This window comes from Myotis daubentonii, chromosome 8, assembly GCF_963259705.1.
Source record: "Myotis daubentonii chromosome 8, mMyoDau2.1, whole genome shotgun sequence".
In the NCBI taxonomy this organism is placed as follows: domain Eukaryota; kingdom Metazoa; phylum Chordata; class Mammalia; order Chiroptera; family Vespertilionidae; genus Myotis; species Myotis daubentonii.
Genome location: NC_081847.1, coordinates 72,484,969 through 72,503,187, shown reverse-complemented (window position 1 = coordinate 72,503,187; position 18,219 = coordinate 72,484,969). Strand labels below are relative to the sequence as shown.

General features: G+C 44.3%; 1 protein-coding gene across 8 annotated transcripts in view; it reads right to left on the bottom strand.

The window, feature by feature from the left end:
* PTPRT (protein tyrosine phosphatase receptor type T) overlaps positions 1–18,219 on the bottom strand; it is a 960,656-nt gene that overhangs the window by 312,755 nt on the left and 629,682 nt on the right. For all 8 annotated transcript variants that reach the window (XM_059707048.1, XM_059707051.1, XM_059707049.1 and 5 more), the window contains exon 9: positions 13,862–13,971. In XM_059707048.1, the coding sequence (XP_059563031.1) occupies positions 13,862–13,971 (110 nt within the window). The remainder of the gene's footprint in view (positions 1–13,861; positions 13,972–18,219) is intronic.

Below are 18,219 nucleotides of genomic sequence, written 5' to 3'. Positions count from 1 at the left end.
CCTTGCCCACACCTACCTAGATACAATCTCCGTAGGTCTTTTGAAGTCCAAGCTTCACTTTGGGCTGAGGGCATAGCAACAGCTGCAGCTAGTGAGATCTTGATACTCAGGAGCCTGGGGAAAACACAGCCACGGGTGTGCCTAACAGTTTCTCCTGGGAGACTGCTGAACCCAGCGGGTTACACAGGACGGAGCATTTCTCTGCACCTCTGTATACTCCTGAGGGTCTTCCTGGAGACAGGTGGACCCTCAGGAAACTATGCCTGCTGTCTGTCTTAATTTCCAACATCTCTAGTCCCCTTAACTTGCCATGTTTGATACAGACATATCTGAACTGTGCTTCAATCTACTAGCAACCGGACACAGCTGCCCAGTGGGGCTGGAGTACCTGGGAAGTTTCCCCAGAATCTGAGACCAGCTGTTTTATCTTCTTACTAGAGGCCCGGTGCACAGGATTTGTGCACTGGTGGGGGGCATGGCCTGCGGGGATTGGCCCACTGTGGGAGCGCTGCTCATCCCAGTAAGCTGAGCAGCTGTGGACCCGCCCTCTGAGTGGCTGCTCCCTGGTCCAGCATCTTCTGTGGAGCCAGAGCGCTCACCTGTCCAGGGGACCCAGTTTGAGCTGGGCCCAAGGACAACAGCACTGAGAGGTAGTGGAGTAGGCCTCAGTCCTGCAGCAGCCACGAACCCGCCTCCCAGCCTCCGGGGTTGGTCAGCTCTGTGAGTCCAGTGGCGGTGGTGCTGTGCAGACTGCAGGAGTTTAGAGGAGGCAGCAGGGAGCAAGGAGGAGCCTGGGGCGAGGAGGTGACAATCGCAGCCCGGGTTTCTGCCCGCCAGCCTGGGGTTCGCAGTGGGAGCAGCCACTCATCCAGGTCAGCCACTCATCCCGGTCAGCACACTGACCACCAGGGGAAAGCTCCTGCATTGAGGGTCTGCCCCCGGGTGATCAGTGCACATCATAGCGACTGGTCGACGGGTTGTTCTGGTCATTCTGTCATTCAGTCGCTGGGCTTTTATTATATAGGATTGGTCCATAATGCTGAGGTCCCAGCAGGCATTGCAACAGAGTTTGTTAAGAATATAACTATTGTAAAAAAAGATCTAAAACTGAAACATGCTCAGAGTATAGAAAAACGAACAAAATAAAACAAGTAAGTGCAGTAAAAACAGCTTCTGGAGGACAAAGCTATGAGTGAATGCAGTGGTTCTCAACCTTGGCTGCACATTAGAATCACCTGGGAATCTTTTTAAAATCCTGATTTCTGGGGTTCATCCTCCGGAAATTTTGTTTCTTTGTTACTTACTAATGTTCTGGCCCCACCCCATAACAAAGAAACAGAATTTCTGGAGGATGAGGCCCAGAAATCAGGATTTTAAAAAGATTCCCAGGTGATTCTAATGTGCAACCAAGGTTGAGAACCACTGATACAGAGCTTCACCCACCCCACAGCGGTGCACTGAAAACAGGCTGGGAAGGTAGGTAGGCCTCATCCTGAATGCTATTCCCATTCCATTCGATTGGAAATGATCACCAAGCATGCTATGAGAGAGATTCCAAGGCCATGTCAGAGGTCAGTGGAAGGACATGCCCTGATTGATTATTGATCTGTCATGGGATTGGTATTAGGCAGGCATGGAACACACATGTGCTCCACATTGATCTCCACTTGTTAGCAAATAAGCAAATTGAGACTCAAACTTTAATACAAGGAGGAAAATATGACCACCACTTCTAACTTTGGGTTTATAGATTTCCATCCAAATTTGGACATATTGTTCTGTGCCCCTCCCTTAGGTCTATTCCTGCTGAACAGAGAGATACAGTATTTTGAGCGAAGTTCTGTGACCAGTGGAAGGCATGAAAACCCCTCTGCTTGCTTTGACAAATCTGCTGAGAAGGAAAAGGAGAGCAGATGTTCAAACTTTGCTAACCAGCTATTTAGAGAGACCCAGGCCACCCTTTTACCCTAAACTTCTGTCTTACATCTAGGAAAATCAATCAACTCACTCCAAAACAGAATGACTGGGAAGCAAAGTATGGCCTGTGTGCCTGGGGATCAGAGGACCAGGAAATGGAGAAGTTAAATACATCACATTGAAATGGAAAAATGTTCAACATAGTGAACATTCAAATTTCGCAATATGGCCATAATCATGCACAAGATGTACCAGTAAATGCACAAGGACTAGAAAAAAATAAACCCATGGAAGCTGTTGAAGTGTGAGGGAGTAAGATAGGGGTTACTTTCCACTCCCCATCTTCCTGGCACCATATAATGTTGTTGTGATGCCACTAACATTCACACAGGATAAATTATTTTTTTTTAAATCAAGCAATCATAAAGAATATTTAAATATCTATTATAGCTATTGCCTTAATTTTGATACAAGTTTGGAATCCAGATTTATTCATTAAGCAGATATATATTGAGTAGTGCTTAATGCCAGGTCCTGTTTTAGGTACTTGGGAAAAACAGATCCCTAATCTTGATAAGTGTACCTATTAGTGGTTGGGTTCTGTGAATTAAATGTAAGCTCAGTGGTAACTGGAACCTCAGGTAGACTATTATAGATTATTAAAGGACATAGGATACAATCTTATGGTTTTATATGGTTGTATTTGTCATATCTGTGGGCTAACTGAAGCTGAGAGTTATTCCTGACTATCATTGTACATCAGATCGAATGGAACCTCTCAATCTTCATTCATTAAAAAAAAAATAGGGAGAACATATTGGCCAATGTTATATCCGATAAGGGACTAATCTCCAAAATCTATAGGGAACTCATACATCTTAACAAAAAGAACATAAACAACCCAATCAAAAAATGGGCAAAGGACTTAAATAGACACCTTTCGAAAGTTGACAATGCAGAAGGCCGAGAAACATATGAAAGCATGCTCAAAGTTGCTAATCATCCAAGAGATGCAAATCAAAATGACAATGAGATAGCTCACACCTGTCATAATGGCTATCATCAACAAATCAATAAATGACTGGTACAGCCACTGTGGAAAATAATATGTAGTTTTCTCAAAATACTAAAAATGGAACTCCCATTTGACCCAGTAATCCCACTTCTAGGACTATATCCCAAGAAACTAGAAACACCAATCAGAAAGGATATATACACCCCTATGTTCATAGCAGCACAATTCACCATAGCTAAGATTTGGAAACAGCCTAAGTGCCCATCAGCAGATGAGAGGATTAAAAAACTGTGGTACATCCACACAATGGAATACTACGCTGCTGTAAAAAAAGAAGGAATTCTTACCATTTGTAATAGCATGGATGGAACTGGAGAGCATTATGCTAAGCGAAATAAGCCAATCAGAGAAAGATAAATATCACATGATCTCACTCATTTGTGGAATATAATGAACATTATAAACTGATGAACAAAAACAGATACAGAGACAAAGAAGCATCGAACAAACTGTTAAACTTCAGTGGGAAGTCGGGGGGGGCGGTGAAGGGGGAAGGTAAGAGATCAACCAAAGGACTTGTATGCATGCATATAAGCATAACCAATGGACACAGACACTAGGGGGTGAGGGCATGTCCTGGGGGGTGGGGGTGGCTGGGGGGAGGCCAATGGAGGAAAAGGGAGACATATGTAATACTATATGTAATACTTTAAACAATAAAATAAAGCTTAAAAAATAAAAAAATAAATAAATGAACTGAGCTTCTGTTTTCCAGACACTGGGTTCTCCAATGGTGAGTAATATAGATGTGGGTCCTGCCTTCATAGCACCTACCATACAGGGAGATGCACTCATAAATAAATATAGGAGTGGGCAAAAGTGGGTTATTAATAATAATAAATAATGCAAAATAAATGAATACTAATCAAAGAATAAACTCCATGTTTTACATACAACTGTAAGCCTCCTTTTGCCCACCCTGTATGTAATGATTAGTAATTGTGATGCATATTATTCAGGAAATGAAAGCAGTGATAGAGAACAGTGGTGAGTGGCTGAGTCGACTTTGTGACTGTTGGGGAGGGCCTTTCTGAGGAGGCAGCACGCCTGTTGGCGCCTGCAGTATGTGAATGAATTGGCTATGGAAGACGAGGTGGAAGAGCTTTCAGGTACCTAAGAACTCCATGAGCAATGAGCCTGAGGCAGGAGGGACCTGGGCACATGGATGGATATAGGATATATATCCATCCTATAAAGGATACAAAAGAAGGTCCTTGAGACTAGAGAGAAAAAGAGAATGCAAGATGCAAGGTCTTTTGGACCTAAGTGACCAGTTTGGATTTTATGTTAAATGCAATCTCTCCATAAGTTAGGTAATAAAACTCTGGGAAACATTAAAAAGAAGTTAAATAATAGAGAGAGAGAGATTTAAGAGAGAGAGATTCAATTGTGTAAAGATGTCAGTTACCCCCGATTTTGTTCTACGCATTCAATGCAATTCTAATCAAAACTACAACAGGGGTTTGCATTAAATGTGATAAGTGGATTCTAAATGAAAGAGCCATGGGCAAGAATAGCCACGATGTTTCTGAAGAAGAAGGAGGAGGGGGGGTCTGCTTTGGTAGAGATCTGGAGTAAGGGGGAGCTATAACTGTGATGACTGTATGTGGCTGTAATGCATGGTAGCCAGTGGGATGGAGAGCGCAGAAATGAATGAATGCATATGAGGAATTTGAGCACAGGTCAGATATGGCTGGCAGATCAAGGGAAAAGAGGGACTATTCTTAAAAGGGCCTGAGAAAGGTATTTATCCACACAGGAAAAACGAATGTTGTACCCCATTCTCACTCCTTTCACATCAATTAAGAGCAGATAGGTTAGGGACTTAAACTTAGCAAAACCACACATTTTTTAGTAGCACTCTAGGAAATGGTCTTTCTTACCTTGGTTTGGGGAACAGCTTCTTAAGAATACAATGTGCTCACTATATACGCAAAGACTGATAAAATTTACTATATTATAACCAAGGGCTTTTGTCATCAAATAATCTCTTAAAGAAAGTAAAAATGGCAAGTTACATATGTAACTCACAAAACAGTATTCAAAATACATAAAGAACTACTAATATCAATAAAAATAGGACAAATAATCCCATAGAAAAATGGGCAACAGACATGAATGGACATCCCACAGAAAAGGAAATATAAATGAGGAACTAATATACTACAATATATTCAGCCTTGCTAATGACTGAGGTGATACAGAGCAAGACAATGAGGAGATGCCATTGTATGCCGATTTAAGTAGCCAAAAGGAAGAATGCTGACAATACCAGATACTGGAGAGAATTTGGAATCATTAAAGCTCTTATACTTTGCTGGCATAAGTGTAAATTGGTGAGAATAGTTTGGAAAATAGCTTGGCTCTTTTTTTTCTCCTTTTTGTGAAGTTCAACATTCATTGACCATATACCTAGTTTTTCGATATAAACTCAAGAAACTATTTTGCACATATGCAATAGAAGGTATGTACAAAGATGCTTATATCATCACTGTTGATAAAGGCAATATACTGGAAGCAACCCCAGATACCTATCAAAGAATAATGTATAAATGTGTTCTAATGTCTTCGCAGGACGGAATACTATGCAGCAGTCAAGATGAATGCACTACAGCAGCACTCACGGATAGGAATGACTGTTAGCACAAAATATGGAATTAAAATGTGCCAAAAGATTTTATACAACTCAGAATCCTTTATTAAAGTTAAAAAACTGATAAAGCAAAATAGTATGCCCTTAAGGAATGCATACAGGTAGTAAAACTACATAAAAAGGAATTATATACATGATTCAGGATGGCAGGAGTCAGGAGGGTGAGATTGGAGGACCTCATAAACAGATACAAGCTATTGCAAAAAGTTCTGGTTGTCCCGGTAGTTGGTGTGTTGTTACAAAAATGAAATAAATACATACAAAAGAAGGCCACAAACAAACCAATGAGGAAAGTGTTTCATGAATCTAGGAGTAAGATCATTTCCATTTGGGGCACCTGAATGATAGGTCAGAGCAGGAAGGAGCCTTTGAATCTACCTGGTCCAATTCTTCCAGGTCACTGGTGTAGAAAACAAGGCCCAGGTAGGGAAAGGGGATCACTATGGAAAACCAAATGTCAATAATCAATTTCCTCCTTGCACACTTCATGATTTGATTTGTAATGACACATGTGCACTAAACATATGCATGGAATAAAAAGGAGACCAGGAAAGCAATGATGACTTTTATGACATATATTTTGAAGGCCTCTGAAGAAGAACTGGTATGTAGGTATGTATGTGTGTATGTATGTATGTATGTAGAGGCATGCATATGCATTTAAGTATGTATGCATTGAGTCCATAATTATGTAGGCCAACACCCTGCACTTGGATAAATTTTAGGTAGTCAAATAAAGGACCATTGACTCAGCGGGAGAGGAGGGAATGCCATCTGCCATCTCTTGAGTCTGATGAGAGCATAATCTCTGAATCATAAATTTGAATTCCAGTCTCCAGAGACATCCCAGTAAAGGCTCCCAATGTCCCATGGTGGGTGAACACTCGCAAACACCCTTCATTTAGGTCCCAAACACAGAGCTCTTTTGACCAAAATACATATAGAAGGGCTGGCCAGCTGAAAGCGGCAGGTCCATGCTGCCTTGCCCAGTCCTGGAGGAATTCCAAAGGGAGTCTGCGACTCAGGTAAAACATCTGAGATGAAAGGAGAACAACTTATGATGTTTAGACACCCTTGGCAGCTTATACACCGCCTCGGGGCAGAGCTCACTGAAAGGACCACACACAGCCAGAGAGAGGGTTCCACTCAGATGTATGGGCTGTTTCTCTACAAAGCCTGCTGGGTGCACAGTGCCCCAAACATAGTTCCCCCCCCTGCAAGGACTGTGAGGAGAACCCAGGCTGTGCCAGACGCAGAACTACCTTTTCGTTTCCTTCCCTCCACTCTCCTAGGAAAACTGTACATGCCCAGCAGTAAATTTAGCCTGCAGATTATTATTATTATTATCGTTAATCCTCACCTGAGGATATTTTTCCATTTTTTTATTTTTTCCATTTTTTTATTGTTTTTTAGAATGGGAGGAAGGAAGGGAGGAGGGGAGAAAGAAAGCAACATCAATGGGAGAGAGACATTGCTTGGTTGTGTCCCACATGTACCCTGACCGGGCCAGGGATCGAACCTGCAACCCAGGTACGTGCCCGTGGCCAGAAATCGAACCTAAATCCTTCAGTGTGTGGGCTGACACTCTAATCATTGAGCATACTGGCCAGGGCAAACTACAGATGTTTTTTAATGCAAAATTTTCCTTTATCAAAAGTTCTAACAGATAATTATGATAGAAGTTCACGAGAAACAGCTGGGAGCTTATTGAAGGAACAGGGAGTTCTCCTGTGACATCTGAATCTATGTCATGGATGTGAGGTGACCTAGCTCCTCCAGTCTAGGAGAAAACAGACATAGTGTGGTGTCTATGACACCCCCTATCGTTAACTCTCCAAAGAAATAGAGCAATTCCGAAGATGCAATTGAGAATGTGGGTACAGCCCAATCATGAAGGATTCACCCATGCCTGCCTCAGACCCATAAATCCACATGTGCATATACACGCCAGTGTACAACTACATAAACTCACAAACATACATGTTTATGCACCACACACAGCAAGACAAACCTACTTATCCACATGCGCACCCTGCAGGAGTACTTGCCATGCAGCAACCTCTGCTGTTTTCCTGTAGTGGAGCTGAATGATTAATGCTTCGTGCAAGGAATGTCTCCTTGCCAGGAGAACGTGATTTGCTGTTCTTTGGGTAACGAGCGTTATGCATCTGTTGATTCCTACTGTCAAGTTACCTGGCTCCATCGCAAACAGGTTGTAATAGCAAAAAGGAAAAAAAATAAAATAAAACCACCCAGAGGCAAACATATAGGCATTCTTGATATTCCTCCAGTGGATGACAGACAGCTGTAATGGTCTCACTTACATAAATGCAACTTACTTCAGCACACAACTCCCCGTCCTTGCAGACGCCCAGTGCCAGAAATCATTCTTTTCAACCTCAGGCCGTTCCTATTGAAACACCTGTCAGCCTGTCTGTCAGCCCAGTGGACCCGAGTCTGGCATCTACTCAGGGATGCCTGCACTTTTCAGGTCTCTGGACGAGAAACATCCTATGGAGATTGAGTGATGGGCTGAGGATTAGGAAAAACAGCTCCTAGACATCCCAGGGCCCTGACTCTTAAGATTTAGGGGAGGCCTCTGGGCAAAATCTATTACACTTTGTGTGTGCATATGCCTTTTTTAATCTCACAAATAAACAACAGGACTGATTTCTACGACACAGGAGAAGGGAACAGATCTATAAGGTAAGGTCTGTGGTGGGCTCAGAATCAGTGTTGCAAGATGCCATTAGCAAAATGCAAAGGGAACTGACAGAATGATACGGCCCTGTGTGTCTCCATTTACTCCACGAACTATCTGGTTAGCAACCTTGAGGAGAAATAGCCAACGCCTCTTGAACTCAAACCTTTAAAAACCAGCACCTAGCACCCACCTGTGCTTGAGTGAGTTGCCTGTGGTGTCCTATCTGACAGAGTTGGACTCTGGCAGAGTGAGAATGAAGACAGGGCCGCCTGTTCAATTAGGGGCATTTGGCTAGGATAACGTAGCAAAAGAGATTAAGTGAATTCATTTTATTTCCTCCCAACTCTGGATGTATGTTAGAATTACCCAAGGAACTAATAAAAACCCCACATGGATAGAACCCTCCCACCCCCCAGGGATTCAGATTCATCTGGACTGCAATGAGGCCCAGGCATGCATCCATCATCCATTTATGTATCGACGTACCTATATATTTATCTACATTTGGGAGGCTCCCAAGGTATGATTCCAATCTCCAGCTGGGCTTTAGAACTACTAAATTGGTTAGAACACAACTTTCACCGTTACTCCTTGTTAAGCTGAAGCATGAATCCACATAGTCAGCCAAGGAATATTTACTGAGCACATGTGAAAGCTCCTCTCTTCCCTCCCCAGGATATGCTACTAAAAAGAAAAAACAAATATGGCAAGTATTAAGTTCAAGACCAAAGGCTTTCAGGCTGGGGAAACAGGGAAGCGCTAACGTCACAGTTTACGTCTGAGGCTCATCTGCAGGTAGAATTCCCTCTTGCTCAGGGGAGCTCAGTCTTGTGTTCTATTCTGACCTTCAAGTGCTTGGATGAGGCCCACCCACATTAAGGAGGTTGATCTGCTTTACTTCGAGTCCACTTAAATGCCATCTCATCCAAAAACAGCATCACAGAAACATTCAGAATAATGTTGAACCTCATATCGGAGCACTGTGGCACCACTAAGTCAACCCAGAATAATAGTCACACGGCCCATGACGGGCTAAACGTCCAGGAGGAGGCTGGATGATACTGAAGCACAACAACAAAACCAGTGCAGAGTGTGAAGATGGTAGGGAATGCCGGGTGATGTGGAGAGTGGGCAGGGAAAGCCTCCTGGAGGCGCAGAATATGAAGGAGAGGCATAGAATGAGAAGTGTAAAGTAAAAACTCTTGTAGGCAGAAGGACTGAATCCACAAAGTCCTATGAGCTGCTAAGAACTGGGTGAGCTTGAGAAAATGCTAGAAGGCTGCAGGGGCTGCTACACACACAGCAATGGGGGGAAGGGCAGGAGAGGACGTTAGTGAGGCCAGCAGCAGCCAGGTCCTTCAGAGCCCTAGAGTTAAGATGAAGCCAAAGCAGGGAAGTGCCCGGATTAGATTTACATTTAGGGTGTTGGGTCTGGCTGAAGGGGGAGAAGTGGACTAGGGGAAGCATCAGTGGGGGGTGGGCAGCAAGGTCCTAAAATGGTCCCGGTAAGAGATGAGTGCTCAGATGCGGCCATGTGACCTAACTCGTGTCTTCTCTGGCAGAAGTAAATCGAACTTTCTAGAGCATTCGATGTTGTGGCAAGTGGTGAGGGAAACAGAGAATTCCCACATTTCTGGCTTAAACAATTCAAAAGAAACAAGAGCTTTTATCCTAGTTACCAGCCTGGCTCAAGTTATACCCAATAGCAGCCTGCATTATGCAAATTGTGTATCCTAATTAATGTAGATCCAGTTTGATTTATGCAAATTCTTGCTTTGGGCTGTGTTAGTCATTTCCTGCCTGCACTACCTCTTACCCATCAGGATCACTTCCCCCCGACCCCTCATCCCATTGCTGCTCTATGGACCAGAGCCATGAGCATGTCTGGGGTCAGTGAGCTCTGAGTGGCCATAGTGGCCGAGTTCAAGGACAGGAGGAAAGTGTGTCTGACATCCAACCTGAGCCAGTACCGCCTATGGGCCTCTCTCTTTGAGTGCTTGCTCCTGAGCTCCTGTGTGCCACTGGTCCCTCTCTCCATCAGTGTGTGACTGCTCCAGTCCCTGGTAGAACTCCTCTGTCTCAGAACTCGCGCCCAGCCCTCCTGCCATGCACTCCCAGTACACTCGCACACCATCTGCATGCTGCAAAAATATTGACCACCCCCCGACCCCATCGTACCTTTTAAAGGCACTCCCACACAGGAACGCCGCCTTATGTTATTGAGGCAGAGTGTGTGTTTTATTCAATTCTGAACGCCAGGCGCCTAGAATAGCTCACCAGATAAATGTCAATCAACTCTAGCATAATCAAGACACCCATTCCTGACTCATTAGGGCCCGCTCATTCCCTTTAAGCTTCTCAGATTTATACACTGTAATTAGAAACTTGGTGATTTTGACTGCTAAACAGAAAAGCTTAGAGGGACGCTTCCCATGTCTGAATTTTAAATATTTTCACACTTCGTTAACCCCGTTGCTGGTGTAACATCTTCTGGCCCAATTCCCTCACACTGCGTGATTTTTATTTTTGGATAGAGATGAGCACAATTAATTGAATTCAGACACATATTGATTACTGTTTTTCATGAACTCTGAACAGCTTGTCTGGGAGTGATTTTATTGAGGAGTCGTTAAACAACTGTTTGGCTGGGCCGTGTCCCCCACGTCCACATCCAGGCTGTAAGTGCCTGTCTGCAGGGTTGATGGCCTATTTGTGGGGAGCTGTGCTGTTCACAAGAGCAGTCAGAACGGGAAAAGCCATACCCACTCTCTTCACACACTTGCCCCGCCTGAGGAACACTGAGGTCCACTAAAACCCAAGCAGGGAGCTGGCGGCGTCTGTGGGAACGGCCTGATTCCCACTCCTGGTGAAAATACTCAGCTTGTGGGCCCCATGCGAGCAGGGACATCACTCAGATCGTTCAATGGCCACATTATTCATCCAAGGACTGCACTGCTTTTCAGCAGGCGGAACTTTCCAGATCCAGACGATGAGGTTTTAGAATGTCTCTTGGACCAGTGCTTCTCACACTTCAATGTGCACATGAATCACCAGAAGATCTTGTTAAAACACAGACTCTGGTTCAGGGGGACTGGGCTGGGGCCTGAGATTCTGCATGTCTGATGCCCATCTGTGGACATGAGGCCTTTGGCGTGACCTAACTCTGCACCGCCTGCCACTCTGTGATCGAGAAGGGCATTCTGCGTCTCCCACTAAAGTATAGGTCCCTGGAGATCGGAGACCATGGTCTGATTCCTAACCCGAGTTACAGCAGGAAAGAGGCAGATGTGACAAAGTTTCCACATCTCTACCTGGGCACAAGGTCTTCCAATAAAAAGCCGAGCTCTCATTGCAATTTCATAGATGATGGAAATGTCCTCGCCTCCTGGCACACTCTTCAGATGTCCCCAAGATGCTGATGTACCCACAGCCAGTTAGCCACACACCGGCCAGGTAATTGTTTAAGAATATAAATATGATTCCTAGGGCTCTTTATTCTCTGGATAAAGCACCCACTCTGCCCCTGCCCACCCATGGTCTTATCACTGTCCTTCACGCTCACAAAGCTTCAGTCACTCTGACCTCCTATTTGTCAAACATGCCAAAGCCATTTCTACCCCAGGGCCTTTGCACTAGCCATTTTTCTCCAAGTGTCATCACCTCTTTGCTTTCAGTGACTGGCCACAGGCAAGGTTCCAACAGTAGAGCGACTCCAAAATGAGTTTTAAACCTTTGGTTTTGTTGGTTTGACATACATTTATTTTTCTCTTGATTCTTGCCCAGTTGGAGACTGGACCAGTCTGGCACTTTCATATGACAACGAGAAGACTGAAGCCCAGAGACAGAATGCGACAGAATCAAAGCCACTCATTTTATGGGGGGGGGCATGCAAAACTGTCCAAGGACAGACCCAGAGGTTGAAAGTTGGAGTCATAGAGAAGAAAATGTAATCTTAACACAATATATAGTGCTTGGACCTGCACTGCTTAACAATATTTATAGTATTAGACCATTACAACCCACCTATACCTCTCCGTTTTTGGCTTTTGACTTTGCTGAGTTCAAGGTTGAACTTAAGAAGAGGGAGACAATCTTGAATTTCTCTTCCATTTGTGTTATCCTATTTTTCTTTGTCACAAAATATACTTTTTGAGGCCAGAGAGGGTGATTTTTAATTTATGGATTTCTCTCTACAATTACAACAAGAACCTAATTTTAAAAATCAAATTGGTTTCATCTAATTAAATTTGGAAATTGCCTCGTAAACATATACTCTGTTATAAATGTCTTTAAAAGCAAGGGCTCCCGCTTCCTGTCTGGAGCAGAATTGGGTTGATCCCAGCATGGTGGGCGGGAGAGGGAACTCCCCATCTCTCTTCTCAGGAGGACACACTCCTTTATCAAGTGTCAAAACTCTCTAAAGACTCCTGGTCTACAGCAGTGCTTCTCGAACTCCAATGCCCACGTGAATCACAAACAGGCATCTTGTGAGAACAGAAACTCTGATTTGGGAGCTCTGGTGAAGCCTCAGATGAAGTATTTCTAACCAGCCCCCAGGCACTGCTGATGCGACTGGTCCACGGACCACGCTGACGAAGGGGCAAGGCACTTGCACTTGAATTCAAGATCCATGAATGTGCCATCACGTGACTTTGGTCTTTTCACTTCACCACTCTGAGTCTCAGTTTTCTCATTTTTATGCAATGATGAGAGCTAACATTTATTAATGAGATTTCTAAATGCCAGCGTACCAAACATATATTTATATACGCTTATAAATATAAATGAAAGGCTACCGGATAAACCCAAGGTTACATAGCAAGTAAGTGGCGGAGGATCAATCCTGGCCATAGTCCAATACTAGAAATGAGCTCTATCAGCCTTATCAAAGTTGAGTTTGTTCTTGTTTTGCAGTGAACTTCTATACAGCGCGTTCTAATTCTGAAAGTATTTTGGAAGCTGCATTGTGTTGGCTTATGAGTCCTTCCTGCCTGCGGAGGATCGGCTCCATCTCTGCTATAAGGTCCTGCTAATCCCGGGACAGCATCCCTTGGAGGACAATAAAGAATGCCTGGTCCCCAGAGCAACGTTACAGCTCAGGAATCATGTGCCCCCAGGGAAGGGAGTGACGGTGGGATTCTTTTGGAAGCCCAGGGACTGGTGTGGGTAGCATGGGCATCATGCGAGTATTGTGGATGAATCGTAACCACTGCTTGCCAGGCCTGGGTCCTCTTGGCCATGCCAGGACAGCCCAGCTCCCTGTGTCCTGAAACCTCTGCTGAAGCAATCGAGAATCCCTTCAATGCATCGCATGCCCATTTGCTTGGTCATCGGGGCTATCATGACAGCACAACAGTATGCCCTGCGTTTTCTTCCCACCGTGTCGGTGATTGTGTCTCACTCCCCTTTATGCCCTCAGTGGAGCTCTGAACAGAGCAGGTGTTCGCCGGCCTCAGGCTGAAGTCAATAGAATGGAGCCTGACAAGAGATACAGCCAAAGGGGCCTCCTTACCTCGTACAGCGTGATGACCCCATTGGTCTCATTGGGAGGTTTCCACTGGATGTAGATCTTCTCCTCAAACGGCCCCCCTTGGATGGACTCTAGAGGAACAGCACCTGGAACTGCAGAAGGGAAAGGTTAGGAACTTGATGCCGCCTTCCGTCTCATGTCCCCAGCCTCACTGACCTGGAACAGGAGTTGGCCAAGTTTTCCTGTAAAGAGTCAGATAATCATTATTTTAGGCTTTGTGAGCCATACGGCCCCTGTTGCAACTACTCCACTTTGTGTTTGTAGCACAAAAACAGCCTAAGACAATCCATAAATAAATGGGCATGGCTTCATTTCAACAAAACTTTTATTTCTAAAAACAGACAATGGGCTGGAGCGGACCCACAGGCCATAGTTTCTTCACCCCTCTCTTGGAAGCCTGATGGCTTTTGACCTGCAGACCGAGCAAGTCTGGTCTTGAACTAAACCTGACCAGGGTTGGAGGACATCTGTAGGTCCCCCCAGTCCTGCCAGCACGTGGGATTCTGGGGCTAGACTCTTGCCTTAGGACTGGTATTTGCAGAATGCAAAGTGAGCTTCACTTGCCAAACCTTGCCCAGTTTTCTCCAGCTACAGGAAGTGCTTCCTCAGCTGAATCCATCGGGAACTACGTGCCCTGAAGTCTCAATCCAATTAGAAGCAGCTCGCCATGCTCCGGGGAGGCAGCTAGGCCGTCTCGCTGCTGAGCCTCCAATGTCTGGAACACGGTAGATGCTTAGTAACCATTTGCTGGTTGGGTAACTAGGGGAATAAATGACCTATGCCAGCAGTTTGCCCTAATGAGCAAAACCTTTCCTAGGCTGCTGGGTACCCAGGCCCGTCTCCCAGCCAGCATCCTCCTGCGGGACCCCACCATCGTGTGACAGCCTGCAAGATGCTGAACCACAAAATAAATAATTCCCCGAACTTCTTTATAACCCCCAAGGGAATCTTGAATTCATGTAAAGCATTACGGGACCTATTTATATGTTGGCCTTATAAAAGCAGGTACGTTTATGAAGTGCTTACTCTTTGATCAGAATTTTACATACATTATTTCATTGAAGCCCCAAACCAGCTCTGCCCAGTACTGATTATCTCTTTTGCGCTGAGAAGGGAACTGAGGCTAAGAGAATCAAGTAACTCGCTCAAGGTCATATGGCTCTGAAATTATAATGAGGGAACTGAATACCTAACTGTGAGTTTCAAAGCATATACTCTTAATCACCACGCTCGCCTCTCTAGATAGAGCCTTGGCCATATGTTGCAATCAGTTCCCTATTGTTAAATTAAAATATATTTAGTTTTTCTCATTATGGACACGATACGCAGGATCTGTTGACTATTAAGAATATACAAAAAGATTTAAAGAAGAAAAGAACAAAATCACTCCTATTCCCCAGAACTGGAGATATTTTTATGCCTATGCATATACCTATTTTTAAAAATTAAACTCCTACTGTGCATTTCGTGTTGTGATCTTCTTTTATAGCCAAACAAGTCACACTTAAAAAAACCTTTACATGTTCTTTGGGGCCATGTGTTTTAATGGCTGCCTAGGGAAGGACAGGCCCCATTCCAGCCACCACTGGCATTACATTTGGCTTAAATTCTTTATGATTATAAGCAACACTGTGATGAACATTCTTATAAGTAAGTATTTGCATGAAACTCTGATGTCCCTAAGACACATTTTTAGAAATCAATCTATTGAGCCAACATAGATGAACTATTTTATTTTAAAGGCTTTTGATATATATTACCATATTACCAGAAAGTTGGTACAACTCTGGGATCCCCAACAGAAAAATATGCCGATTTTCAACCTCTGCCACCACTGACTATTTAAAAAAATAAGTGTTTGTGTGTGTATCTTTTTTTAGAATACTGGAGAGAGTGGATTTGTTTTTCAGCTTAATTGGCCATTTGCATTGATTCTTTCATGAACATCCTCTCTATACCCTGTGCTCATTTCCCTGTATGGCTCTTCATTTTTGTTCATCATTGTTTTATGAGCTGGTAATTATAATCTGTTTTTAAGAACATAAGCTGTTTTGCATAAGTTACAAATATTTTTGTCAGTTTCTCATTTGCTTTTAAAATCTTTTAGGTATGTAGAAGCTTCAGAGTAGTCAGATCTCTTATTGCTTTTCCTTAACCATTCATCCTTTCCACAAATATTTATTGACTCTTTAATATGACCAAGGGGATGGCGGTGGTCCACTAGGGATACACCAATGGCTAAGAAAGATAGAGTCAAATCCTTGCTAAAGCTGTGTTCTGAAAAGGGAGACAGACATTAAATAAATAATTACACTCACAATTAAATTCTTAAAATTGTTATCAGGACTTGGAGATAAAGTGCAGGTGTCAGGAGAATTATAACAAGCAGAGAAAAACCAGTCTGGCAAATCAGGATAATATGTGAAAATAAATTCAAGTCAGTGGGTAAGTAGAAGTTACTAGGGCAAAGGCAAAGGGGAGGGTGTGTATTGAGTGGGGTGGATATCTCTGGGAGGGCAAGAGCAGGAGGAGAAAAACCATCTTGGGGAGGGGGTAGATATGGTAGCTTGGACCAGGGTGATGGTATACAGAGGACGTGCAGGAGATTTGGGGGTGCTGAACTAATGTGAATTGGTGGTGATGGATAAGGGTGAAGAGATGGAGAGAGGTGTTAAGGAAGACCCAGCTCTTCTGCTTTATAGAACTGGAGTGGGTCAGAGTGTTGTTCATAGAGAAGAAGCTCAGAGGAGAGTTAGTTTGGGAAAGGAGCCGCAGGCGGGGGTGGGGGGGCATTTGAGGGCAACCAGGCCTATGGGGGGGGGCAGTTGGGCGATCAGGCCGGCAGGCTGAGGCAGTTAGGGGTGATCAGGTCGGCAGGGAGGCAGTTAGGGGTGACCAGGCCAGCGGGGGGGGGGGGCAATGAGGGGCGATCATGCCAGCAGGCAGAGGCAGTTGGGGTGATCAGGCAGGCAGGCAGGTGATCCCCAGGATCGGGCCATACTTCATTGGAGGCGTGTATGTGCCCTTGCGGCAATTTTGAGTTGCGGTGTTGGATATATGAGACTGGGACCAATGTTTAGAAATTAAAACCATGGGCAGGGAATAGATATTGTAGTAAGAATGTAGAGGGCAACAAAAAAAAGTAGGTCTAGGACTAAGCCCATCGGAACTCCAATATTAACAAATAGGAGGAAAACAAAGACACTGAAAAATAGAGGCTGTGTTCAGAGAGGCAAGGGAAAACCAGGAAGGTGAGCTGTCATCACAGCAGCAAAGGGAGGACCCAGAAGGTCTGGTGAAGAGTGACAGGTGTGGCCCTAGCCAGTTTGGCTCAATGGACAGGTCATCAGCCCGAAGACTGAAGGGTCCCAGGTTCGATTATGGTCAGGGGTATGTACCTAGATTACAGGTTGCAGGCTTGATCCCCATGCAGGGAGACCACCTGTTTTTCTTTCTTTCTTCTTTCTTTCTTTCTTTCTTTCTTTCTTTCTTTCTTTCTTTCTTTCTTTCTTTCTTCTTTCTTTTCTTTCTCTCTCTCTCTCTCTCTCTCTCTCTCTCTCTCTCTCTCTCCCTCCCTCCCTCGCTCCTTTCTTTCTTTCTTTCTTTCTTTCTTTCTTTCTTTCTTTCTTTCTTTCTTTCTTTCTTTCTTTTCTTTCTTCTCTCTCTCTCTCTCTCTCTCTCTCTCTCTCTCTCTCTCTCTCTCTCTCTCTCTCCCCCCCTCCCCCGTCTACTCTCTCTAAAAGTCAATGGAAAAAATATCCTCAAGTGAGGATTAACAACAATAACAAAAGAGTGACAGGTGTGGCTAAGTAGTCAAGTAGGATGCAAACTCATATTTTCCAAGTGGATTCAGTGTCTATAAGATTACTCATGACCCAAGCAAGAGTAATTTAGGATGAATGCTGGTGTTCCAAGCCATCCTGCAGTGGGTGGAGAAGGGAGTGGAAGGTGAGGGATTGTGCTGAGACAAGTGAACTATTTCGGATGTGACTGGGAGGAGAATGCAAGAAGTGGCAGGGACAAGATATGGAGCCAAAGTAGTGCCCCCTTCCAAACACAGGAAAGGTCATGGCATAATTAAGGGCAACCAGAAAAAATCCAGAATGGAAGTAAGAGGTGGAAGGGTGGGAAAGAGAGAGGAAATAACTGACATTGGTGGGTCCGAAAAAGGCAGAAGCAGGGTGGGTGGAAAGAAAGCACCCTTCTCTCAGTGAGGTAAAAGAGAAAGAGACTATGCAGCCGCTTAGAGGAGTGCGAACTGAAGTGTCCTATTGGCCCCATTTTCTTGATAAGAGAAGGTGAAACCATCAACCAAATGTATAGTGAAAAGAGGAGATCCT